Below are 27,567 nucleotides of genomic sequence, written 5' to 3'. Positions count from 1 at the left end.
TTTCGAGGTGATTTTTTTTTTTTTAACAAATCTTATTACAACTCCTCATAAAACCGTAACAAGAAAACAAAGTGTAAAACCGTAACAGCAAAACAAAGTGTAAAATTTACCGACATAGTTTACCACTTTAGTAAAATGCACAGTTAACCTCGGCACAATACTTTGAAAGAGTCCCATTTTTTGTAAAACTTCACAGTAGATTAGTTGGTGTTAAAAAATACTGATGTGAAGTTGATGATATAGTACAAGTACCGATATAGATAATGGCCATTTGAAATATGAAATTAAAGTTCAAGAACCGATAATTTATTTCCAAGGTTCAAAAGCCAAAGAATGAATGACATGATAAGTTATTGCTAATCTATAGTTATGAAGTCTGTAATACAAACTGACTATGACCTCAGTCTGGTAACAACAGTGACGATCGGTATACACTGTTTCCCTCTCTGATTTTGTTACTTTGATTTCAACATGTTGGATTTAAGATGGTTAATTTGGATCTGTATGCTGACTGCAGGAGGCAATGTGCTTTCACAAAGTAAGTAGGCCCAGTGGTTCTCGCTTGAACCATAGAGTAGAGCTCCATTTGACTTTTCAACAGATAAAATTTGAATATTGTAGTGTATGCATACTTAGTGATCTATTTATAGAATATGATGCCATTGTTTCATGCGAGATCTGGTTGTACGAGAGCTCTGTTGTTTTGCTTGTTGTTATCACGTGAATAGAACCCGAGTTTTTGACGCAATGTGCCCTGTTCCATTGTCTTTTATTGATAGTTTAACGACGTACGAACACAACAAATATTACAGACGATTCTTTTTTCTCGAAAAACACAGAAGATGATGGTCGAGAAAGAACACACCATAATCTCGTAACAAAATACCCGGTATATGTGTTTGGGTGTTGCAATTAATATAACAATAATGTTAAGAACTATATGCCAATTAGATATCTGTATAGTGATTAATTAAATGAAAATAAATACCCCCATAATCAACAAATGGATGTTTTATTACGTAAATGAAAGTGTTTTTTTTTGGTGGTGCCAAGAGTTGTCGGCGCTTGTTCCAATGGGATCCTAACTCGACAGATGATGAGAACTTCTGTCCAGATGATGATGTGCTGGTTGGAGAAACAAATTCTGCAATGGCCACTAATTTCCCCCTTGCTTTCCATGGGGCTGCAATTTGGACGTTCAGATGTAGTCAACTGACAAAATGGCTTCAAGTGAACTTGTTTTTGGCCAACTTTGATTTAAAAAAAAGTTGACGATGTGCAAAACACATTGCATGTATGCAAAACACATGGAAGGTGCACTCTTGATCAATTTATCATATTTACAAGGAGCTTCAACATCTGCAAAAGCTAAATCACGAAACCCATAAAATTCCACCAATGATCTTTCAGTTCTGAGCAGACGACACTATCTGATTGTCTTCGAGTAGTGTTTGTAGTGTTTGTATAAATTAATCGTTGTAGGTGCGAAGTACTGGAATGACCTGGCTAGTGACAGTTTGCAGAAAGCTATTACCAGAGAGCAAACACTCAGCACGAATAAAGCTAAGAACGTGGTGTTTTTCGTCGGAGATGGGATGGGTATAACAACCGTGACGGCTGCGAGGATTCTCAAGGGGCAGCTGGAAGGAGATCACGGGGAAGAAACAGACCTCGAATGGGATAAGTTCCCTAGTGTAGCTTTGTCAAAGGTAACAATAATTATTACGTCTCGAACCTACACACTGAAACAACTACTGCAGGAGATCTTCACCGTTTAAAAAACCTCCCCACTTAAAGCAGGTCTGGGGTCGATTTCACAAAGAGTTAGGACTAGTCCTAGGAGATATTAAAAACGTATGGGTAGTCCAAAGTTAGGACGAGTAACTCGTCCTAAGTCGAGAAAAGACTAGTCCTAGCTCTTGTGAAATCCACCCACTATACATGAAACGCCCTTACTACTACTTTTTAAACTGCAATGCAGGAGTAACTCACTAGTAATTGTGCAGTGATCATGCAAACAAATTGCACTCGTCGAAGCCCACACTCTCATAATGGTACCGCATCGAAACAAGCCAAGTCATGTCACGGTAAAGTAATAACAAATGTTATTTATGATTACAATAGTATTGTTTAACTATTGTGCGGAAAGTTGCCGGTTGTGGGTTTTTAAGAGAATTATTTTGCACCAATGCAGGTATATTGTGGGAATGTCATTTTGCATAATTACTGCAGATTATTTTCGCGCTGACTTTAAGCCAGCCATGGGTGAGTTTTTGGCGGTTGAATTGGACATTGGATAATCACTGGACAATGACTGAAACATCTATTGGTACGACCGCCAATACGCAGCCCTGTACTTTGATTTGGACATTCAAACAGAAATGCGCCGTACTTTTGACCGAATGAGGGCGCTATCAAACATATTTGTATCACGGGGTTTATTCATTCATCCCCAAACAGTTATTAAAGACTGGAAAACATAGCCACCACATTACAATCATATAAACCAAGGACAATAAAACCTTTAAAGGAGCCATTACAACCCGTCTCTAAAGCAACATTAACGGCGCAACAAGTGGACGAATCGTGGGACGGGATTGACGGGGATTGGTGACGGGGATTGACCTTAGAGGCGAGAGGTTACTCTTTTGCGTTATTCACGAGCCTCGAAGTGTGACGTCAGATGTTCAAGCTAGTATATCCCTATAGCCTGAACATCTGACGTCACACTTCGAGGCTCGTGAATGATAACGCTAGAGAGTGGCCTCTAGCGTAGGTCAATCCTTGTCCATCTTCACCTTTCACCTAGATTCATATGCAGATGACCGCTAGTACAAATGCCAAAAATCACCTCGGACCAATCAAAACACGGAAACAGAATGCTTACGTCACTGCACGTTTATCCAATGAAATCGGTGTCCAAATATGATACAAATAGTGGGTGTGCCCGATAAGCTTCCCTGGGTCGACCCCGCGGTGCTCACTCGGGTGAACCCCTGACAAGAGCTAATCGAACGAACACACTCGCCCTCTCGTGGTGATGGCATGCACCTCAGGTCACCCCAAGTGACCCACTCCACAAGCAGGGGGGGGGGGGGGGGGGGCGCTGACACGGGTGAGCCCCGTCAAAGCTATTCTAAAGTACCGGGGCAGATCGGGGTCGACCCAGGGAAGCTAAACGAACGCACCCACTATATTGAGTGCGCCCCACGTGGTCAAGCATACGGAGCATTTAGTCTGAGAATATTTCCTGCACTCTTTCATCCTCTAGACGTACAATACCGACAGGCAAGTACCGGACTCGGCTGGTACGGCTACTGCTTATTTTAGTGGTGTTAAAACCAAGACAGCAGTGATAGGGCTAGACGATTCTGCTATTAAAGGAGATTGTAAATCTAGTCTCAATGCTAATGTGGAGTCTGTTATGATATCTGCTCAAAAGTCTGGTAAGTTTAAAAGAACGTCAACATATTCATATAATGTTTTATAACACACCTCTTGCCTTTTTCTGTATTCTGGTTGGCTGAAACACGGTCTCGTGGGATAAGCTTAGTCTAGTGATCGGGCGCATGTGTTTTGCGGGAACTAGCTCTTTGAAAATAGTGCCCTGTTACAGCGCCCTCTCTTGACTTGAACCGTGAACAGCAACTACAAAACTTCCTTTCTTTTCCACGTGTTGTTCTTATTTCACATTTTAAGACCGACACAAGTCGGTAACTAGTGTACGTCTATTCCCCCTCGGGCCTGTTAGTGACCAGAAGAGGGACCTATTTCCCTTGGCCTTCAGCCTCGGGAAATAGGTCCCTCTTCTGGTCACTCAAAGTCCCTCGGGGGTAGACGTACAATTACCTCATTGCCAGTCAATGTGTGTATAATAAGTATGATTTACCTTCATTGATTTGTTGTCAAGTGTTTTGTATTAATTTTAATCTTGTGTTCTTGAAATTGTATCGATCGAATATAATAGCTAATAAATTAGGTTTTCGTTGCTTTGTGTGCTTTCTAAAGGCAAGGCAACGGGATTCGTCAGCACTGCCCGTGTGACACACGCTACCCCTGCCGCACTTTACGCACATTCGCCCCATCGAGCACGGGAGTGTGACTCTGATATACCGCAGAAGGAAACTGACATCGGTTGCATTGACATCGCTCAGCAACTCATAACACTCGGACAGGATACACAGGTACAATCTGCAACATTGACACAAACCAGTGTTTGCGTTCACTATTCTGAATGTACCTTTTGATTATTCGATACCTTTACCAATATCATGGGTTATTTTGGTTTTTGAATCAGAGTATCTCACAAACTGACCGGCAATGAAACAGGTAGCTGGAAGCATTCGATAGTTAATCAATTTAAACAGTTAATCAATTTAAACAGTTAATCATTTTTTAGCATTTTTTTTAAAGCGTGCTCACATAATGAAAGGCTGGCAAATGTCATTATTTCAAACTTCCTAGCAGCACTTCCGAAGCAGCTTCCTAGAATACCCTACCTGCTAGTCATTGCTGCATGCCGACCACCAACTTCATGGTACGGTAATTTTTATACTAATTCTTCATTAATCTATGCCAGGTTATAATGGGTGGGGGAAGGATGAAAATGTTACCGAGAGAAGCTGCCGACCCAGAGTATCATGAAGACTCTTCTAAAGCTGGATCTAGAAATGATGGACGAAATCTCATCGGTATGTAAACCTGACCAAATTTAAACCCAATTATTGATGACTATTGCACCATTTTGCTTTAACAGCTTCTGATCCCATCCAGATTCCATAGAAACCGAGCTACTGAAATCAATAATGCTGAATTGATAATGGTGAATCAAAATTGGTTGATCGATAATTATTAGTCGATATTGGTGAGTCGATATTTGTAAATCAATAACCACTATTCGATGTTGGTGAATCGATAATGGTGATTCGATAATATTTGTGGATCAATAATTGGTGAACCGATAGTCGTAAAAAGATAACTGTGAATCAGTAATGGAGAATCGATAATGGGAAAAGATAATATTGAAACGACAATGGTAAATCAATATTGGTAAGTCGATAATGGTGAATCGATAACTGTCCATGAGCCACAAGGCGCTGACATTACCATAGAGACAGCATGGTGCGTAGTTATAGAAGATAGGAGGAATGTACTTGAATATAAAGTGGTAATGAATCTGAAATAAAAGATTCGTTTTTACAAATCCAAAATTATGTATGATGTATACTTTACAAATAATTTAGTACTAGTAGTTACGTTTTACTCCTAAGCTAGGAGCTTTGTCAATTATAGTAACATCATACATAATTTTGGATTTGTAAAAACGAATCTTTTTTTTTCATGATCATCAACAATCCAGACGAACTTATTTATATGCAGTGGACACTATTGGTTATTACTCAAAATAATTATTAGCATACCTTACTTGGTAACGAGTAATGGGGAGAGGTTGATAGTATACAACATTGTGAGAAACGGCTCCCTATGAAGTAACGTAGTTTTCGAGAAAGAAGTAGTTTTCCACGAATTTGATTTCGAGACCTCATAATTAGATTTTGAAGGCCCCAAATTAAGCATCTGAAAGCGCACAATTTCGTGTGACAAGGGAGTTTTTTTCTGTCATTATTATCTCGCAACTTCGCCGACCAATTGAGCTCAAATTTTCATAGGTTTGTTATTTTATGCATAAATGCATAATGTTGATATACACCAAGTGAGAAGACTGGTCTTTGACAATTACCAATATAGTCCAGTGTCTTTAATGGTAATGAATCTATTCATCTTATAATTATTCTTGTATGTTTATGTTCTTTTAAAATGTTGTGTTTTGTAGAAGCATCTCTCATCAAAACAGTTTCACTTGATCAAACCTTGACTTTATAGATGTTTGTTATAGTTCCACAGCATTTAATTTTCTTTCGGTCACATGAAGCTCTTGCTATATACTACGAATTGAAACAATCAAGCAAGGATTTGTTTCACTAGTTGTTTTACAATATTATGTTTTGTTTAAGACGAATGGCAAGCAGGTAAAGACAAGACAAACAGCAAGTACGTGTGGAATTTGGAACAATTTAAAGACGTCAATCCACTTGAAACTGACAACCTTTTAGGTGAGTTGTTGTTTTATGTACCAATTTGAACAAGTACGAAAAATCGTCTGTCGTTCGGAACATGATTGTGCCTACAACCTTTATGCGCCGCATAAATCTTGGGCTAAATGTTCATGTTAATAGGTCTAGGATGTTGGTTTGGTAGGGAGGGTTTCATTTTGGTATCGAAGGTTGTGTCACTTATTTGGCTTGGGCTTTAGGCTAGGTGCCGTTGATCTCGAATTCAAGCACACAACTTCGTGTGACAAGGGTATTTTTTCTTTCATTATTATCTCGCAAGTTCGACGACCAATTGAGCTCAAATTTTAACAGGGGCGGAGTGTTTTGGCGACCATGACCAGAAACAAGTTGCTGACGTCAAATTCACTGACCGAAGAAAAAAATGCAGAGAGCTACGCGAAAACGGGTCGGTAACCAGAAAAAATTCATGACGTAGGTACATCTCTTGAAAATTTATGCTCTCAAAATATATTGCCGTCATTTTATTATCGAGGAATGGAACTTAGTCTTTGTAATTTTATCAACATTATTTAATTGTTATGCTTCAAAGTATTTCATTTTTAAAAGAATTTCAGTACGTTTTCCGTTAGTTTTTAGAGTCCGCCATCTTAAAACCAAGCCTAATCGAGCCAACAAGTCGGTTACGGTTTGGTCGGAACAGCGGTTCAACCGAACACGCTCGACCAATAGCCAAAGCTCAAATATGTTTCTGGTTAGGGTCGCCAAAACGCGCTCCAGGTTTGTAATATTTTATGCATATGTTGAGATATACCAAGTGACGACTGGTCTTTGACAGTTACCAAAGGTCCCCAGTGTCTTTAACACGTTTTATATTCAAGCAAACCAAAATTATTGGTTGTACAGCATTACATTACTTTGTTTGCACTCAGTTTTTATTATTATTATATCACAATAATATTACGTGTCCGTCTTAAGTTTGAACTTTATAACTAACCAGGACGATTTAATATAGAAACTTTTATTTGACAGTGGTATTAACTTTGCTTACCTTTCAGGTTTGTTTGAGCCCAGTCACATGCAATTTGAAGGTAACCGAATGAATGACGTAGGGGGTGAGCCCTCATTGTCTGAGATGGTAGAAAAGGCCATCGAGATACTTCAGAAGGACAAAGACGGGTTCTTCCTTATGGTTGAGGGTAAGTTATTATTACAACATACAGGTTTCTGGTTTTTGTAGAGTGTTGGTTAATTGGTTTCATGAGCCCTAGCCTTGTCCAAGCCTCTATACGCAAGCACCGACCCGCTCTGAATTCACTAACTGCATATATACTATACCGCACGGTACATAACAGTACTTGATACCGAGTCTAGTTGCAGCCTCGTTGTATGAGGTACAACAACCTCGAAAAACCATGCTTCGACCCCACGGTATTAAGTAATGTTATATACCGTGCAGTATAGTAACTATTCAGTTCTTGAATTCATAGTAGCGAGCCGGTGCTTGCGTAAAAGACCTTGAACAAGACTACATGAGCCCTTTGTGTCATTGCTGCTGTTTCACAAGAGGTTATCGTTATAGGCCCTACCTCTTTTTTTTTGAGGCTTAGAAAATCATTGACAATCTGAAACCTCGTTATATGGAGTATTTACATTGTCCGGCATCTTTGATGCCATTGTCCAGTCACAGATTGTATGTATTTTCATTGTTGATAACAAGACCACGCAGGTTGGCATGGACGGCCAAATAACATGCAACCAACCTACTAGATTTTGTCACCAAAGTAGACTTTTCTGCAAACTTGTAATTTGGTTGTAAACAAACATTTTTAAAAACTAGGGCCATCGTTTGTTATCTATGTATTCCTAGTTTTCGAATCTTGGTTGACAAAAACTCCGTCTATGATGTTGCTTTATCACGGTGTGGCCATCTTGATTTTACTCCATTCAAACTCATTGTAACAAAACTGAGGCTGGACAAAATAATAGTCTGGTGCCATGTTTGCGCAATTAATGTTAGCATTCATTACTGTTATGGAAACAGGGAACATGACCGAGATGGTGACAGCGTGATTATAAACCTTTATCACGGTGTGGCCATCTTGACTTTATACTCCATTGTAACCAAACTGAGGCTGGTGCCATGTTTGCGCAATGAATGTTAGCATTCATTACTATTATGGAAACAGGGAACATGACCAAGATGGTGACAGCGTGAACATTCTTCACGAACAAGACACACTACCAGATTTATCATAAAATGTCAATAATTTAAACACAAATAAATCATACTATCTTGAATTGATACACCAAGGTGGCCGAATTGACCATGCGCATCATGACGGGTTAGCCTACCACGCCCTGCATGATACCATTGCAATGGATAAGGCTGTAGCCAAGGCGATGTCAATGACCAATGAAATGGAGACTTTATTTATTGTAACTGCCGACCATAGCCATGTACTCTCTATAGGAGGAGCAGCTGATCGTGGTAGTCCAATACTCGGCAGAGGAGGTAAGTTTCTTCCACAAATATAACTTTAAAGGCAGTGGACACTATGACTTCTAACAAGCTTAAGCTCAATGAAAATAAAACTGATACATCGATTGACCCTACTATGGTGGCCCTGAAGGGACATCGCACATCGCAAATATCTTTGCAAATATTTGCGATGTCGCAAATATCTTTGCAAATATCTTTGCAAATATTTGCGATGTCGCAAATATCTTTGCAAATATTTGCGATGTCGCAAATATCTTTGCAGATAATTGCGATGTCGCAAATATCTTTGCAAATATCTTTGCGAATATTTGCGATGTCGCAAATGTCATTGCAAATATCTTTGCAAATATTTGCGATGTCGCAAATATCATTGTAAATATCTTTGCAGATATTTGCGATGTCGCAAATATCATTGCAAATATCTTTGCAGATATTTGCGATGTCGCACATTTTATCGCATACCTTGTCGCATACTTTGTCGCATAGTTTGCATATTTGTGGCGAGAAATTTTTCAAGAGCCTAAAGGGTTGTTTGGGTTCCAGCCTTCATTCCATTAACATGTACACACGGGTGGATAGTCGGATACAGTCCGCGCATGTTTTTTTTGTTATGCCATTACAACTTGCACTAGCCTTTAGTCAAGGCGCACGCGGCACACCGGATAGCACGCACAGCCCCAAAAATTTAACACTCGAAAAAAAGAACATAACCGCGAGCGGCGAAGCGCCTTTACCATAGTACAACTTGCTGTGTACATAGAGCGTTTACGAATCGAAGGCTCAGGCTTGACGCTTCAGGCTTGGGATTTTCAGGCGTGGTGGATCATGGGGGAAATAATAATGCACGAGGACAAACGTGCGTCGTCTGCTTTTTGTGTGTGAGGCATTTATTTATTGATTGTAAAATAAAAATTAAAAAAATAACACCACCACAAAACACATAATCATACCTTTTGTATTGTAACAAACGCATATTCGCTTTCTGATGGTTTAATTATTGTAACAGTACCTCAATAACTTGTAATAATTAAAGCAGCCCACTTCTTAGCTTCACTTGATTGAAAAATGACTTATTTTAGTGAAAGCCAACAAATGATGGTTGTTTTCATCAACAACAAAACGGACCAAAAATGTTCTGAAAACGTCGCTTTATGAAACTGGAATTGAAATTGCATTGAAACTGAAAGCAGGGAAATTTCGAAAGGTAAGTTGTTAAATACTAGAACATTCTTTTAGAATAAAAACAACATACTCTGACTATCAAGTAAAAACTGCATACAAGCTATACTGCACTACAATGACAACTTTATTTTATCATAAATTGAGTTACCTTTAAACAAAAGAAGTATCAATTTACAGCAATTGATTTTTTAAATAACTTTTTTTAAGATTACAAAGACGGTGCTAATAAATAATTGTTTGTGTTCTCCCATTAGGCTGGGAAAATGTTAGGTTACTTAACAATTTTGAAGTTCATTGCAACTATGATCATCTCCACTTTAAAGTAAAGAAACATGATTATTTCGTCAACTGTTAGGTTAGTATTTCGGAATTGTCAAGCTTTTTCTTACTGTATTTTTCAGCTGTAGAATAGTTGCTAGCAAAAATTAGCAAATAAGGACAGGTCAGTTTGCTTTATGTTACTTTACATTTAGAATTGAGCTTTATATCTTTGTCGACACTGGTGAAGTTTCTTCTGCTGAATCACAGGTGATATTTCCTCTACCGATGACTAAGTCTAAGCGACTAGTGTGACAAGTGTCGAAGCGGAGACTATTGATTGCCTTGTCGAGTTACAAATACCATTTTTCAACTACTCAGATAGTCGACGTGCTACCATGACTACTACAAAAACAGTCACGACTACTGCTTGGTGAACCAACAGGAGACTTTCTAGGACGATAGGTGGCAGCAGACTTATCGGGCAAAGCCATTGTTCTCAGAATTATGCGCAAGCTCATAACTACATAAACAATAGAAGTTTGCCCGGTAAGTCTGCTGCCACCTAGCGTTGGGAAGTCTCCAATTGTGTCGCTCTTGACTATTCCCAACAACTTCAATCCTCTAAGCACATTAATTTTACTTGATTGGGCCTGCGGCAAACAACTTGCCGCAATGTATCTTAGGAGTTTAAAATAGTCGCATCGAGTTTCAAAGTCGTGACTACAATGTTTTTGATGAGTAGTAAACTTCACTTGTTGCCCAGCAGGCCTACTGATGACATCTTATATTGTTCTGAAATGAACTAACAGGTCTTTCGCTTTGATGCGGAACTGGTTAGCACATGTTACGCTTCTCACATTGACGCTTTTCTGCAGATCCTTGTAACTGAATTTAGAAGAAGATACAACCGTATGAGTATGATCAAATAGTCAATGCTTGAGTAGGATCAAATAATCAATGCTCGAGTATGATCAAATAATAAATACTTGAGTATGATCAAATAATCAATGTTTGAGTATGATCAAATAATCAATGCTTGAGTATGATCAAATAATCAATGCTTGAGTATGATCAAATAATCAATGCTTGAGTATGATCAAATAATCAATGCTTGAGTATGATCAAATAATCAATGCTTGAGTATGATCAAATAATCAATGCTTGAGTATGATCAATGAATCAATGCTTGAGTATGATCAAATAATCAATGCTCGAGTATGATCAATGAATCAATGCTTGAGTACATGTATGATCAAATAATCAATGCAGCCCTCAACATTTTAAATTGCAAAATTATAGCATTAATCAAACCATTCGGGTGATCATTGTACAATGTATTTAAACAAAATTGTTTTTTAGCTCTTGGGATTTAATGTTGGTTTAGAGAGTTTTCTTTCTTACCCCCCCCCCCATGTATAAAAAACAAAGGTTAACATTCAAGGGGGGATTGACTTGGAAGTCTCTCGAACTCCAGATCACCACTGATTATCGGGAACATCTCAAAAGGATGTTGGGTTAGCCTTGCTAAGCCTTGCTACGGCAGTCAAATTGTCACTCCGAAAAAACGCCACTGTAAAAACCCACCGTATACATTGTACACTGCGTAAACTTAACCACATCGCACGACATGACGCCCCCGTACACGGCCTCTGCATGCGGTAATAGTGGTACGAGTGCGGATGACTTGTGCACAGTAGTCGTACGACGAGTGTTCAGCAATGTGACGGTGTATACGGGTGGGTCGTGCGGTGTGATTACACACTACGCACAGTGTATACGGGTGGGTTTAGACCGTCGTCCTTTTCGGAGTAAATAATGCCACAGCCTTGATATTTATAGTATTCATTTTGGTTTTTACCCATATACACCGATGTGGTGTTAGCACTATATACTCAACACTTACCAGAGTAAAAACCAAACTGAATATTCGTAACCCAGTGCAATTTTAATATCATTTGCAGTTCCAGCTGCTAAAATTTAGGATTCAAACTGCCTCAGCTACTGGGCAAACTCGGTGGTCTAGTTTAGCATGAAATTGCTCTAGAATTGCAAAGGTTGTGGATTTGAATCCCACCCGAGTAATTTGCCTGTGATTTTTGTTTTCACAGAACTCGGGTAAGTACTGAGTTTACAGTGCTTATATAACACACATTGGTGTATAATATGGGTAAAAACCAATTACCACCTGATAAATATACACAGACACAAGGATTTGTTGTTGTAGTGAACTCTGCCAAGAGTTAATTTATTCCGTACTCTGAATTCGGTGGTAAAACGCCCATTCATAATAATATAAGGGATTTCCCTTTATTTAATTCCATCCAGTGATATCCACACTCATAAAGAAGTATACCAGTTCCCATTATAATACACTTTGCGACCAATTCGCAAAGGGTCCCAATCCCTCACTTTGCGAACGGTAAATTTCCAATCCGCAAAGGTTCCCACTTCTCGGCGATTTGCCAAAGAAGGTACCAGACTAATTACAATTATTATAATTATAAATGCACTCATTGACTGGAGAAAACTCCGGGTCAATGAGGTTCCCACTTCCAGCGAGTTGCCAAGAAGGTACCAAATTAATCTACTTCTTTATATACAATCACATCATTTTATTACCACCATATTTATCCATATCAATTCACATAAATGAATTTACCACTTCCTCACAGGCTACAATGCCTATTAGCTTCTTGTTTATAGGAACAACCTAAACTTACCGCCAAAGCAAATTTTGATATACAAATTTGCCAAAACACCCCCCCCCTTTTTTTTTTTTTTTTACAAAACTTTCTCCGAGTGTCAACCCGTCTGATAAATTTTGATGGAACCAAATGAATCATGTCTTGCCAGTACGCACCTTCCGGGAAGGGTTAATGAGATGGGGGTGTTTTATAACAGGTGCGTTTTGCATCTCCCGAAGTATCTTCTTTGCATACATATTTAAATCCCAAGTGCAGCGTTTTTCTGCCCTCCTTTAACTTTACCTTGATACTTCACCCTTAACAAAATGTCTGACCAAATTAACCGTGTGTTGGGTAGGATGTTCCTAATTACCTTTAGGCTCTCTTTACCCTATGTCTACTCTGTCCCGAACTTTCCTTCAAGATATCTTTGGTCCTTAGATATAACACTATTGTCGTCGGGACCTCGCCTTTTGCCAGGTATCTCCTGATGAGCCTAGTACCAGCCGTCTAGGCGTGCCCCAGACACGTCTTTCTATGTCACTTGTACCACCACTGTGTCGCTGCTGCGGCAAATTATACTGTCCCGGTATCCACGTTCTTGCTTCGGATTGATGAACATCTTTAGGCTCCCTGTTACCCTATGTCTTATCTGTCCCGAATTTTCCTTCACGATATCTTTGGTCCTTATATGTAACACTATTGTCGTCGGGACCTCGCCTTTTGCCAGGAGTCTCCTGAGCCTAGTCCCAGCCGTCCAGGCGTGCCCCAGACACGCCTTTCCATGTCATTGTACCTCCACCGTGCCGCTGCTGTGGCGAATGATACTGTCCCGGTACCCACGTTCTTGCATCGGATTGATGAACATCTTTAGGCTCCCTTTTACCCTATGTGTTATCTGTCCCGAATTTTCCTTCAAGATATCTTTGGTCCTTAGATGTAACACTATTGCCGTCGGGACCTCGCCTTTTGCCGTATCTCCTGAGCCTAGTCCCAGCCGTCCAGGCGTGCCCCAGACACGCCTTTCCATTTCACTGTACCACCACTGTGCCGCTGCTGTGGCGAATGATACTGTCCCCGATAAACATCTGTATAAAAACAAATTCAAAGAAAAACAGCCTGGGTAATCTGTTCTGACCAATATTTTATCTTGTCAAAGTCTTGTATGTAGTTGAAAATGCTGTACACAATTTGTTAACAACCAACTCAACATTCACCAATCTTGTAAATGATTATTTATCTTAAACGGCAATATGCTAATTAAAGAAGCGGTTGTCTACACTGCTTATTTATGACCTTGCTACAAGCTACCCCCTTTTAGACAATTGAAAACATTAAGTCTGGCCTAATGTAGGATTCAAGTGCTCCAGACTTCCATCTCCCCATACTTTTGATTTGTTCCTCCCGAACCCCAAACATATCCTGCAACTATGAACTGAAAAGGGTGTGGGGTTTACCTGAAGGCCTTAATCCCTACTTTAAGATGTGATTAACTTGTCTGGCTGACATAGGGTCCCCCCTCAATGTACAAACGGTGAAGTATTGGCATTCCTGTCAATAGAAATGATTGAACTTTACCCACTTGATCCGTTTTTGAATATCTTAGAACTACTTGCAAATTCCCTTCCTGATTAAAGGAAATATCACCCATACGCAACGCCCGGGAATTTGCCATCGTGAGTTGTAAACTCACTCACCCTCAGAATAACCGAAAAGGGCAACCAAGAATGCTGCTTTTAACAGCAGAGCTTCATATGCTGATTATACTTTAAACATTGACTATGCTACTTTAATAAAGGTCATAGAAGTCAAATATGGTATGTCTGCAAGCTATGCTGCAACCGGATGAAGATGTCTGCAAGCTATGCTGCAACCGGAGCAACTGATTCCTTTTTAATCATTCATCTTCTCTTTTCATCTTCACACTCTTCTACGTTTGCATCGAACATTTTTGTCTTCACTGTAAAAATTACACCCTGTAATTGAACCTATTTTTAATCATGCATCTTGTCATTTCATGTGTATGCTCTGTTACATTTTAATCCAACATTATAATGGGTTACTTTTTGTAACCACTTTACGAATTGTTATCTTCACTGCCAATAATTACACCCTGTAACTTGAATAACCGGATCACTCGATCATTTTTAATCATGCGTCTTCTCATCTCATGTACATACTCTGTACGTTTAGTCCCACATTATAATGTTTGTTACTTTTTGTAACGACCGAATTTTCGTCTTCACTGACAATAATTACACCCTGTAACTTGAATAACCGGATCAACTGATAATTTTTAATCATGCGCCTTTGTTGTTCAAATACGTAAGCTTTACGGTTTAGCCCGCCTCCATTGTTCGTTACATTTTGTACCGACATTTTTACGACACAACGTGTCATTGCCATGGAACATCAGTGCTGTGTTGACCGCCAGATACGAAAAACCAACCGATATTGGAAACGTACACCTGATCTATGCAAATCAACGCTTTCAGGTTCAAGCTAGTACTGACCTCCCTGCTAAGCTATGGTAGCTGCTACTGTTACCGATGATACTTAAACTATATAACGACTAAAAAAAGACTAAATTAACAAAGCTTTAATGTGTATATTGATAGCATAGCCAGATAAGCCTTACCCTGGGTACCGCACCCAGTCCTATTCAATGTTCCCGCCAACCGTTGAACCGTGTAACTCTTTATACTTAACAAGTATAAAGCAGATTTATTCTAATTCGCCTCAGGACCCAACCGAATAATTCAATATTTTGCAGACTGGCGGTAAAAACTAACCAGACTGCTCAGCACTGGAAATGTAATGGAACATCTTGAATCTTGCCGAGGGTCCAAGCGTCTACAATCCTCTTTCATCTTAGAAACAATGAAACCACCCTTGGGATCCTCCCATTTGTGCAATTTATGAACATATGAAATATAACTGCAAGCATAGATAATCACACTGGATTCACCAACTCAAGACAGTCAAGTCCTTTGGACTAAACATAAACACTGGTGTTAAATAAATTCCCGTTACCCCCACTTCACTTCTGCTTGAGAACTATAATGTTGTTTATATTCTGTAACTCAAGTATAAATTAATTTTTTAAAGTTGTTCCTATATATTTGTTACTATAACTATCTCATGTAAGTAACCCCCCCCCTTTTTTTTCACAGGTCCCTCATACCTATTTTTAATACCATCGTACTTTTGATCTTGCTTTTCTCTATTAATTGACCATTGTTAATTGCATCTTGATGCAACTTGTTCTCTAATTCTACCCTTTCATGTTTCCCTGCATTGTTAACGAACGATGCATTTACCACTTTTATGGTCCAGTAATCCATCCTTTCATATGAAACCTCCTTTGTCCTCGCCACTCTACTCGTATTGGTTCATAGCCACCAATTGTTTCTGATATAGAAACTTTGATTGGCTGTTATTTTCCCGCTTCTTTCTTCCTTTAATCCATTTCCCCTCTCTTTTTCTATGAATGGATATGTATTTGTTTGTACTTGTGTTATGCCTCTGAACTAGGTCCGGTTTGGATCGAAAGCTAAGGCCATCTATACCACCCTATTCATTAAACATATGAAATACCAGATACGTATGTACAAATGGAAGAAGATGCAAAGGTCTTTAATTTTAATATTATGCAATAGGCTACCCCTTGATTTATGGAAGCTGGCCATTTAGTGCCTAATAATGATCAATCATTCCGAAAGGTCATAATGAAACTTGGTATTGCCCTTCTATTCTTTATGTACACTTTGTTCTAGAGCTTGATTAACACATGGTGCTGTGACGTGCAATGCCCATAATTCATCGTCAATTATGCCCATGATCTAACTGGTGTTAATTGCTGCCTCATTCTAAAAGTGCGCCATCCCCCCTTATTGGACGAGCTGCTGCTCTCTGTGCGTACGATCTGACAATATTTCAATAATTCTATGTGTTCTATGGAGATGAGCTCGCAAATACACTGCTACATAAGTCAAAAATGCAGAGGTCCATGTAATGTATAGAAGTAATTGGACGCCTGTGTTTATTATCTTTCCATATTATAAAACCCCCCTCGTTTACAGCCAGCAAGAATTATTGTGTCTTGACCGCTATTTGTACTAATATAGGGTCACTCTGCTTTATAAGATCACAGCGAAATCCACAAACTCGCTATGAATAATCTTAAAAATTTTAAGGTTAGCGGTAGGCTATTTGTACTACTATAGGGTCACTCTTCTTTGTAAGATCACAGCAAAATCCACAAACTCGCTATGAATAATCTTAAAAATTTTAAGGTTAGCGGTAGGCCCTCGCCCAATTCGCTACAAACCGATATCAATGGATTAAAGGGAGTTGATGGTTAATTCATATGCTGCATGTTATCCGCCATCGGTATGCTTCAAGAGCCCGCTGTGCAATCAATGGACCCCCACATGCAACTGCTCCCTACTGTACTTATTTTGCACCCTGCATTTGAAAGTTGGGCACCACCCAGTTCTATTGAAGATGATGTCCCTCCTAACCTACTACATGCCCCATCCCTGTTATGTATGGAATACCCTGAATATTGACTAGAGTTTGCCAAGTTGTACACTAAACTACTAGGCTTACTTATTCCTGATTGGCCTGACTGACACAAGCTCTGACTAACTTTCATATTAAACGGCAAGCTGCCAGAAAAATTATGATTGTCCGCCCTTTCTTGTCCTTGTGTACCTGTACTCATGCTTTGAGAATGTTGGTCCGTTATACCCCGAGTTACGTGTAAAGGCCATGAAATATCCTGACTATTAATCTGTGGGATGTTCGCAATTATTGGCCCTTTATACATACTAGATGTTTGAAACCTTTCCGTATTCACGGTACTCGTGTTACCTACTAGCGTTACTGTTGGGGCTGTACTTGCCCCAGCATTAGGTCTGAAAATGTAGCGACTCACCCGATTTGCCCGGCTAGTAAGCCATCGGCTTCACCACTCTCTGTAGCCGCCCATCTTCGCCCTCCTCATCAGGTATCACTTGGATTTCATTAATGCGGTTCCCACTTCCAGCGAGTTGCCAAGAAGGTACCGAATTTTGCGAAACTATACAATCTATCTTAACTCCTCGGTGGCAGAATATTCAATGACGGTTCCCAGAAAGACAAGCACCCTTTCCCCAAATGCATTGCTTTGGTTGGTTGAAAAGAACAATGGAACCACGTCTGAATGCGCCCTGACAATCCCAATCGCTTATAGCCCCGACTGTGCAACCTGACTATAATTATGCATATTTCCTGGTGTTAAATCGGTTTACTGCGTTACGCATTAAACCCTATTATGTGATTCATACCGTACGTACCTGACAGATATGGGCGGTGTTCAAGTATCCTTTTGCCCCTATTAGTATTAGACTTGAACCTCGGCCTGGTGGTTTTCCTCACACCAAAGTCACTCTTCCAACTCTACATTGTACTTGTAGGCCTACATGATAAAATAAAACAATGAAAGTTGATACAAGTAAGAATGTTGATGAATGCCAGTCCTCTTCTACAGAAAAATGTTAGAATCCTTATTCCACAAGCAAAGGATGTTTTTCTATCTAGCAAAGTCCCCCCCCCCACCCCAACACCCAACCCATATAGCCCCTGCTTGATAAGGTGGTGCAGGTGTGCATGTATCATCATTCATTCATTCATGGCTAATATGCAAATTTATTTAATCATGTAACCTTTTTTAAGTTGCCAAGAAATGTGTTTCCCTTCAGAAAACTCAAATTAATTACTAAATACCTGGTACATCAGTCAGAAGTAAACAATATGAAATATTATTATTTATAAAGTAGACCTACATTACAACAAAACATTTCTTGAAAAAAGGGAACAAAGTGAAATATTATTCATAAGTAACAACAGGGTTCAATGTAATGTTTATTTAAAAAAAATCGGTTCAGCTTAAACGAAACCGCAATATTTATAACTAATACATGTATCACTATCCAGTTCTCGGCCTGGGGATTATATTTAAATATTTATAAACAACTTTCGTTTTTAATCAGCAGACAAGGAATTTGATGTCTGCCAACGAAAAATAAAACCATAAACAAGTTAAGAAGACAAGCCCTACTTTCACAAATATTATCCTGTCCAAAAATTCCCGAATGTAGCTTTGCTTCATCAGTAAATGTTGAGAATAAAACCAAAAGACAATTTTCACGAATTAGATGCAGCACTAAGTTACCGGCCACACGTACTTGTATCCGTCATTTTTAACGCGAAGTAAATTACCATAAAAAATTACATTTTATATCAAAGCTTACCTTAATATCATTGATGCAAATTGTTCGCGTTCTCATGGGTGGTATATCAGGTGAAGACTGTTGTTATTGATAGTAAAACGCCCTCAAAAGAGACAGATTTGTCAATTTTATAGAACGGTAACCAGGGATTTTAATGGCTGCCGCAAGAAAAAGTTTTATCATCACAAATCTGACGTCATGAAGCCCTTTAGGCTTTTGACAAATTTCTCGCCACAAATATCCAAAGGTATGCGACAAGGTATGCGATAAAATGTGCGACATCGCAAATATTTGCAAAGATATTTGCAATGATATTTGCGACATCGCAAATATTTGCAGACATTTGCAAAGATATTTGCGACATCGCAAATATTTGCAAAGATATTTGCGACATCGCAAATATTTGCAAAGATATTTGCAAAGATATTTGCGACATCGCAAATATTTGCAAAGATATTTGCGATGTGCGATGTCCCTTCAGGGCCACCATACCCTACTGATTCTGTCAGCAACTTATAAATAAAATTTGATTCTCATAATATTACAATGAGCAAGTAAGTTTCTAGCCTCTGCCAATCAATAAATTTTCAATTACGTAACTTAAGGAGAATCAAACGGTACCTGGATAAGGATACTCTACATCATGTTGTCAGAGCTTTAGTCCTCTCTCGTATTGACTATGGCAATCTCCTTTTATTTGGTGCAACGTCATATGAACTGGACAGAGTTCAAAGACTACAAACTAGTGCAGCTCGTTTAGTATGTTCCACACCTTTGAGAGAACATATTATTACCCCATCACTTAGGGAACTTCATTGGCTACCAATTAGAGAACGAATCCATTTTAAGATTGCTCTTCTCGTTTTTATGCTTTAACAAAACTACACCTCATTATTATCTCTTAACTGTCACATTACACTCCTCCACGATTTCTTCGATCAATCGCTTGAATGTTCCCCGAGCAAACAAAGTTTTAGGTCAGAAGGCTTTCAGTGTGGCTGGGCCCATGATTTGGAACAATCTCCCAACTGCCATTAGGGAATCTAATACTCTGTCTGCTTTTCGTAAAGTCCTTAAGACTCACCTTTTTCCAAGTTAGTTTCTTTCTAGTGCGCTATGATCTTGATGGAATAGCGCCTTATAAATATTAATTGTTATGTTATGCTATTGTTATTGGTAATTACTCAAAATAATTATGGCATAAAACCTTACTTGGTAGCCAGTAATGGAGAGCTGTTGTTAGTGTAAAACATTGTGAGAAACGGCTCCCTCTGAAGTAACGTAGTTTTCGAGAAAGAAATAATTTTTCCTGAATTTGATTTCTAGACCTCAGACTTATAGTTTGATGTATATAAACCAAGCATCTAAAAGCACACAACTTCGTGTGACAAGGGTGTTTTTCTTTCATTATTATCTCGCAACTTCGACGTTTGATATTTTTATGTCTTTGGCAATTACCAATAGTGCCAGTGTCTTTGAACAATTAAAAGCTATATCTTTCAAAATATCATTTGTATGCAAAATAGTATACAATGAATTTAAAGAGAGACTGTTTCTAACTATTATTATTTATTTACTTCCCCTTTTTTCAAAGGGCGATATCTCTCGATAAATCCAACTGTTTGTACAGACTGCAGCTTTATTATGTTTTGAAACAAAAAGTAAACTCCGTTAAGTTACCCGAATGCAGACTGAATTCTGACCAGTAAGTAATGTTAACAAGTTGTGCAAGCTTCTCAGTTTTCTATAAGTGAATGGTGATTCATCGTCCAACCTTTCAGATTTAAATTCTAATTACAACAAAATGGTTTTGCATATTAATGTCAAGGTCTGATGAATGACGGTTTGCCATTTACAACACTCTCATATGCAAACGGCCCTGGAGGAATTGAGGAGTTAGACAGCTTCAAAAGTATTGGTTCGAGACGGAATCTGACGGATACCAACACAGGTAAAGCTTCAATTGATTACTTTGAGTATCAGGTACACCACTCAGTAAAATTAAATCCGAGTATATGCAGACTTTTTGAAATATTTTAAATCTTAAACATATAACTTGGCAAAGTTACAGGGAAGTTTTTGCAACCACGATTTTGCCAAGGGAAAGTGCCCCTTTGCCATTTCATAGAGTTAATCATTAACTTGTGTAAACAATTATTTTACTTTTATTGTGATAAACATTGTTTTATTATTTGTTTGTGCAGAGGCTGCCGATTTTCACCATCCAGCGCTTGTCCCAATTGATGCAGAGACTCATGGTGGAGAAGACGTCACTATTTACGCCAATGGACCAATGTCGCATCTTTTTCACGGGGTCCATGAACAGCACTACATTGCCAACGTGGTCAGATATGCTTCCGGGTTAAACTGCCACAATGGGGCGCCCTCTTCTGGACCAAATTCCATTTTGGCTTTAATGTTGTTTTCTTTCGTACGGAAGTTTATAGATTGAAAAAGAAATTTAATGAATGTATTTTGTCCAGTTGTAGCAAAGACAGCCAAGATTATAGTGTTTGCAAACAGTAAAACAAACAACCCACAACATCTTTTAACTTTTTTTTTACAACCGCTTTTAAAAATCAGACCGACTTTTTTCAGTAATACCACTTTTGAATTATACAGATAAAAAAAGAAAAGAACGCCAGGCCTAAATGAGAAACTGGCTGGATACATTTTAGTTTAATGTTTGATGGAAACAAATCACTATAACAAATTACTTGGACATTTATGAACCTGCGATCTTTATATTAACGTAGCCCTGGTGTTTCCTTGCCTTGTCCATATACTTGTTCGCCGTGGTAGCCAGAGACCAGTCACCCGCTCTGTGAAAATAAGTAAAATTTCGCGCAATGCATTAGCGCGCAATGAACGGTTACATGTGGAAGGGGTCGTTGTGGAGAGATTCTTTTTTGTAACAATCTGTTTTCTTTCTACTTCTTTATAATCTATATTTTCATGGTCAATATTGAGATAACTTAATTTTAGCCATGAAGCTATACAAAAACATGATTTTGTTAAGTAAACGTACTTTTAAACGTCATCTGTGTCCCTTTTATTTCTACATAGCGCGAAGTATCGCTGATTTGTATTCCTTGCAGTTTTGTCGTTCGTACATTATGGTATAATCGGAAACCTTTGACCCTCGCCTTTCCTAATTATAGGAGATTAAAGCCGTGGTTAAAACTAAGGCTGCAAAATTGTTAGACCAACAGAGGGCGTTACTTATAATACTCAGATGTTATTGTGGGCTTAGTGTGTGTGTTCCCCCCCCCCCCAGTTTGTAAATATGACTTCACATGTGACGTTAAGATCACATGGGGCTCCCAGGGTGATCAACCATTTCCCTCCAATAGACCGTGTAAGTCTCACGATGATAAGGTCACCACTGAGCTTCCGGGCACCACAGGGCTATCAGCTGGGGGAGATTAACGTGCGTGCAATTGTAGTGTGATTTTGTTTCTGTCTGACCACTTTTTATCAATCCCCAATACATATTTATCGAATGACTACATTTACAGTTACCAATCACTAAAATCTGTAATCTGTAAAAAAATTAAAAGGAAGAAGTAATGCGCCACCATCCGGCTCGAAGTGCCCGATTGGTAAGCAAAGTGAATGTGTTGACTACACTAGCACACCGAAGTTAGTTTTGTTTTAATAAACATAAAATTTTCATCTTACTCGAGCAAAAAAATTAACCTAATTGTTTCTATGACACATCATTGCCCCCTTGGCTCGAAACTCCAACGGTAGTTTCGCTTTTTATCATTGAACAGACATTTATTAAATTTAAATTAAATTGTTACCTCAAACGAGGTCAAATTAAAAGAAAATACATTGTCAATATTAATGTATTTTGTCAGAACAGACTAATTTGCAAGCACATCAAACAACACAAGGCCAGTTGTGTATTGCTTTTTACACGAACGTTTTATTATACTACTCAAGTCAAGCTTTAACAACTTTTTTTCAACAAATTGAGGATTTTAATTTGAAGACACCTTTTCTGGGGTACGTTACACCAAACCATAAGTTAATGGCTAAATTCTGTTGTTTTGAAGCATTTTCTAATACCTTTCAAAATTCAACAAATAATTGTAAGCATAAAAACCTTACTTGGTAATGAGCAATGGAGAGATGTTAATAGTATAAAACATTGTGAGTAACGGCTCTCTCTGAAGAAAACTAGTTTTTGAGAAGAAGTACTTTCTGGAATTGTTGAGGTCTCAAATTCAAGGCATCTGAAAGCACACAACTTGTGCGACAAGGGGTGTCTTCCCATTATTCTCTCGCAACTTCGACGACCAATTGAGCTCAAATTAATGTTCACGGGTTTGTTAATTTAAGAATATGTTGAGAAACACCAAGTGGAAAGACTCACTAGTGCTTGAGAGTATCCTAATGTGTCCTGCCTTTGCCCTTAAAGGGTAATTTTAAACTGATTTTCAATTGTATCCTTTGATTCTCAGAGTCTACTACCACCGAAACGCACAAATGCTTTTTGGGAAACAATAATGGTTAATGGAGCAAAAAAAAAAAAAAAAATCAAATGAACACATTGCGAACAAAATGTAATTACTATTTACAACTTTTGGATGAGATTGAAGTCATTTTAAATGTTTAACACGTAAGGCAGGATTCCGCCTTGGGCCGGTGTTTTTAATGGAAATCTGTCTCCGGTGATTCTGTCCCCATTTTGGGCAAGTGTGTCAGGAGATTCTGTTCTCCCAAAATTCCCTGCCCGCCTTACACGGCAAACTTGTTACAAACTACTTGTGATAGCGCCCTCTGTTAAATCACCCTCACTCAGCCCATGTTAGTGTCTCAAACAGGGGAAAGAATCTCCGGCAGTACTGATTTCACTGAGACACCGGCAACCCATCCGGGCGCCTAGTCCTGGAGAATTGCGCGTGGCCCTTGTAGTGGCATGATATTTCTGTCCCTTGGAGATAGTTTTATCCTTTTACAGTGAGCGGTGACCATGGTCGTTTCTTAATTCTGAAAGCACCCTCTCTTGATTCAATCTGCTTCAGACCGTATTGATATTAGAATCTCCGAGGAAAACCAATAGCACTCCGGCTCTTCGTTAACTGCGGCCATTACCAGCCCGGGAAAGGCAAGAGGGGCCAGGTCATTTCGTTTGTTTGCAGTTTGTTTTGAAGCAAAAATAAAACAATATGTTCGGTCGCCAGTCAAATAAGCCGAGTTGTGTTCCTCCGACAACGGGCCCTACAACCCCGGCCGAAATGCTCGGGCCACCCATTCTTAAGTTATATAAAATCATTCTCTGTCCATTTCCCACTGACAATAAACATTGTCTCCCTCGGCCCTACCCCTCTCAATGTTGAAAGTAACGCAGAAGACCGGCATTGGATACAATGGTATCATTAGATAAATGCAGTGACCAAATGCTACCGTATCTGGGTTTGTTTTGATTTGTCTGAGGTAACCTCAGTCGACCAATCAAAACACAGATATGGAAAGCTTACTTTCGGCCACCCGCATGCTATGTGTCCACGTGTGTGGTGTATGTATACTAAACAGCTCGTATTCCGAAAGATTAAGTCACAATCAAAGAGGAAAATTATATTGTCCAAGTTTACAATAAAATGGTGTATTTTTGTTGGTAACCTTCTTACAGCAAGATTGGTTTCATGCCGTTTTGACAGGTAAACCAATCGCTGTACAGAAATGTACCTTCCCCTCTTTGACATGTTATTGTGACATCATCAAATGTTTTATACAGAGATAGTTCAAAACGAATACACAATGTTTCATCTGCATTAAAAAAAAGCTCTCTCCTGTAAAAACAAACAAACGCAAAACTACGAGGAAGAGTTGTACACTTCACCATATCGACACGTGTTCGGGAAAAATACGGCACAAAAGAATATGTCTTCCGGTTACTTGACAACGCTGTATCCTTTTGATCACAAGTTATCAAAAGTTTAACATAATAAGCATTGTTCATACACAAATATATCAACAGAAGAATACTGTTACCAGTTTTTGTTTTGTTTTTGTGGCTTAAACAGGGTACAGCTCTGTTCACCAATTTAACATTGTGGGAATTCAAAATGGCCGGCGAAACAGGCGGCCATCATGAATTATGTCTTTGCAGTCTCAGTCTGTATCAAGGAAGGTGACCTGCTGTTGTTTTTCTTTAGTATTTGTTAAACTGTCCTGATATTTTTTCTTGTAATTCATTTTTTTTTTACTTTTTGGGGGGAAAAACAAAAAGATTTAGAGTCGTCATCAAGTACTTAATATACGCCCTTGGAAATCAACCTTGGAGGGAAGACGTATTAAATTTTCCCGAAAATGTGATCAACTCAAAAAGAAGGAAAACTGATACTTACAGCACTGCTAACGTAACATTACAGTTTTTAAACAAGTTTTCGTCACAATAAACACGTTTATAAAATCACGCTTTAAAATATAACGTCTGCTATCAAACTAATTGTCATTATACATGCATAATAACTGTTAATTTATTATATTCATCTAAACAAACTGCCCCATCTAAACACAACTAACTATTGGTTATTCTATATTGAAACACATTAAACGTTGTCTAAGACATTAAAACGTTTCCGTGCGAGTTATGCTTGATTTAGATTTGGTACAACAGGACTCCTGTAAAAGACTGTAATGGTCAGAGTTACTATATACTTGACCGTCTACAGCTAAGTGAACTTGATCTCCATAGTGCAGGGGAATCACTGCACTGTTGCTCACTTGATGATTACCTGCAGCCTGTATACCCACTGAAACAATGATGTTACCGTTCTTCTTAAAGCCATTGGACCCTTTCGGTACAGGAAAAAAAAAAAAAAAAAAAGTTCACAGATTTACAAATAATTTACAGGGTTTACAGAAGGTAATGGTGAAAGACTTCTCTTGAAATATTAGTCCATGAAATGCTTTATTTTTTGAGAAAACGGTAAAACAATATAAATTCTCGTTAACGAGAATTACGGAGTTGTTATAAACACATGTCATGACACGGCGAAACGCGCGAAAACAGGAGTGGGTTTTCCCGTTATTTTCTCCCGACTCCGATGTCCGATTGAGGCTAAATTTCCACAGGATTGTTATTTTATATATAAGTTGTGATACACGAAGTGTGGGACTTGGACAATACTGTTTACCGAAAGTGTATAATGGCTTTAAGCAGGACATACCGGGTGTCTCAAAAAAAACTATACACTTTTGAAATGGCTGCCGAATAAAAAAAAAAAACGATTCTGGGGAAAAAGGGTTTTTGTTTATGGATAGCTTGTGGTCTCAACTTTCATATGACACCAAAAGTTCCTAAAATAATTCATGGCTGGGTGAGCACTGCTCACTTTTGTGAAGTGTTTAAAATAAGACTGCGCGGGAATTAGCCTTCCAATTTGAGAGCTTACAAAATTGAGGGTGATGTAATAAATTCATGCTCAAATACGATCAGTTTTGGTTTGCTGAGTGAAGTTTATGGTTTGTTAAACCATTTTTTATTGGGTTCATAAGTGAACAGGAAATGCATTTTTGTTCTTGTGGCATTGTAACTTTCCCCGGTAGACTCGGTGGTGTCTTCATGTGAGTCGCGATGGTGTGATAGTACATGTAGCAATTTCCATGTTACAAACTGTGTTTGTTTTTTAACATCATTCTGTGACTTTGAATAAAAACCTTCATCCCGCATTTCAGTTATTGTAAGATGAGTTGAACATTTCATTGGTTTTCTTAATAATCAGATGGGGATTATGTACAAAGATTGTTCAATGGTACGTTTTTTGAAAACAGGAATGTCAAAGATGTTGGCTACTTATTCTTCAGGTTACCCATTAACCTGAAGTAGCTGAAATCTTTGATTGAATTGTGTAAGCTAAAAAGGACTTCTCTCACAAAGGGAAGGCTAATTCCTGCGCAGCCTTATTTTCAACCCTTCACAAACGTGAACATTGCTCACCCAGCCATGAATTATTTTCGGACTGTATGGTGTCATGTGAAAGTTGAGACCATAAGCTATCCATACACCTAAACCTTTTCCCCCAGAATCACATACTTTTCATTCGGCAGCCATTTCAAAAGTGTATAATTTTTTTGAGACACACGGTATAGGTAAGGCCCACTTGGTGTTTTAAGACTGAAAACATCAATACGTATACCCCAAGCAGGCACATTACACGTGAACGCGCCGTTCAAACTGAACGGGTGAACCCCTGGAATGAAAGCTATTCGAACGTACATGGGGTCGAGGTCGACCCAGTGAAGCTAAACAAACGCAGCCTAAGATTGACGTCTGGGACCCTGTCTTTAAAGACAGGTACCTGCTATTCAGATCCAGTGATTCCATTGGATACATCAGCATCAAGTCGAGCGCCATGTGGAAGCTCGAGCATGCCCGAACATGCCCAGTGGTTTCTCTCCAGATGTTCCGATCCAGCAAGCATTAGCGTAGTTCCTCGGCGCTGGCCAAGCCGGTGTCTCGTTTCAGGGTGTCTACCAAGGAGAGACGTCTTAAATTGGATGCAACCATCTTCGGGCTTGTTTGATTTGCCTGAGGTAATCTCGGTCGACCAATCAAAACACAGATATAGAAAGCT

General features: G+C 38.9%; 2 protein-coding genes across 2 annotated transcripts in view; one reads left to right on the top strand and one right to left on the bottom strand.

The window, feature by feature from the left end:
• LOC139950929 (uncharacterized) overlaps nucleotides 1-27,567 on the bottom strand; it is a 43,103-nt gene that overhangs the window by 7,683 nt on the left and 7,853 nt on the right. The window lies entirely within an intron of this gene.
• LOC139950449 (alkaline phosphatase-like) lies at nucleotides 472-22,698 on the top strand. The gene is made up of 10 exons (XM_071949129.1): nucleotides 472-538; nucleotides 1,483-1,709; nucleotides 3,272-3,446; nucleotides 4,009-4,184; nucleotides 4,580-4,691; nucleotides 6,015-6,113; nucleotides 7,130-7,270; nucleotides 8,386-8,586; nucleotides 20,805-20,927; nucleotides 21,181-22,698. Exons 1-10 carry the CDS (start codon nucleotides 472-474, stop codon nucleotides 21,426-21,428), a joined length of 1,569 nt encoding a protein of 522 aa, XP_071805230.1. The 3' UTR covers nucleotides 21,429-22,698.

This window comes from Asterias amurensis, chromosome 18 (genome assembly GCF_032118995.1).
Source record: "Asterias amurensis chromosome 18, ASM3211899v1".
NCBI lineage: Eukaryota > Metazoa > Echinodermata > Asteroidea > Forcipulatida > Asteriidae > Asterias > Asterias amurensis.
This window is presented reverse-complemented; position numbering and strand designations above follow the sequence as displayed.

Bases quoted from the DNA above. Each gene is read 5' to 3' on its own strand.
- LOC139950449 (XM_071949129.1), top strand. From the start codon at position 472: ATGTTGGATTTAAGATGGTTAATTTGGATCTGTATGCTGACTGCAGGA. The intron at 8,587-20,804 runs GTAAGTTTCTTC...ATTAATGTCAAG, and splicing joins TCCAATACTCGGCAGAGGAG to GTCTGATGAATGACGGTTTG. The intron at 20,928-21,180 runs GTAAAGCTTCAA...TTGTTTGTGCAG, and splicing joins TCTGACGGATACCAACACAG to AGGCTGCCGATTTTCACCAT.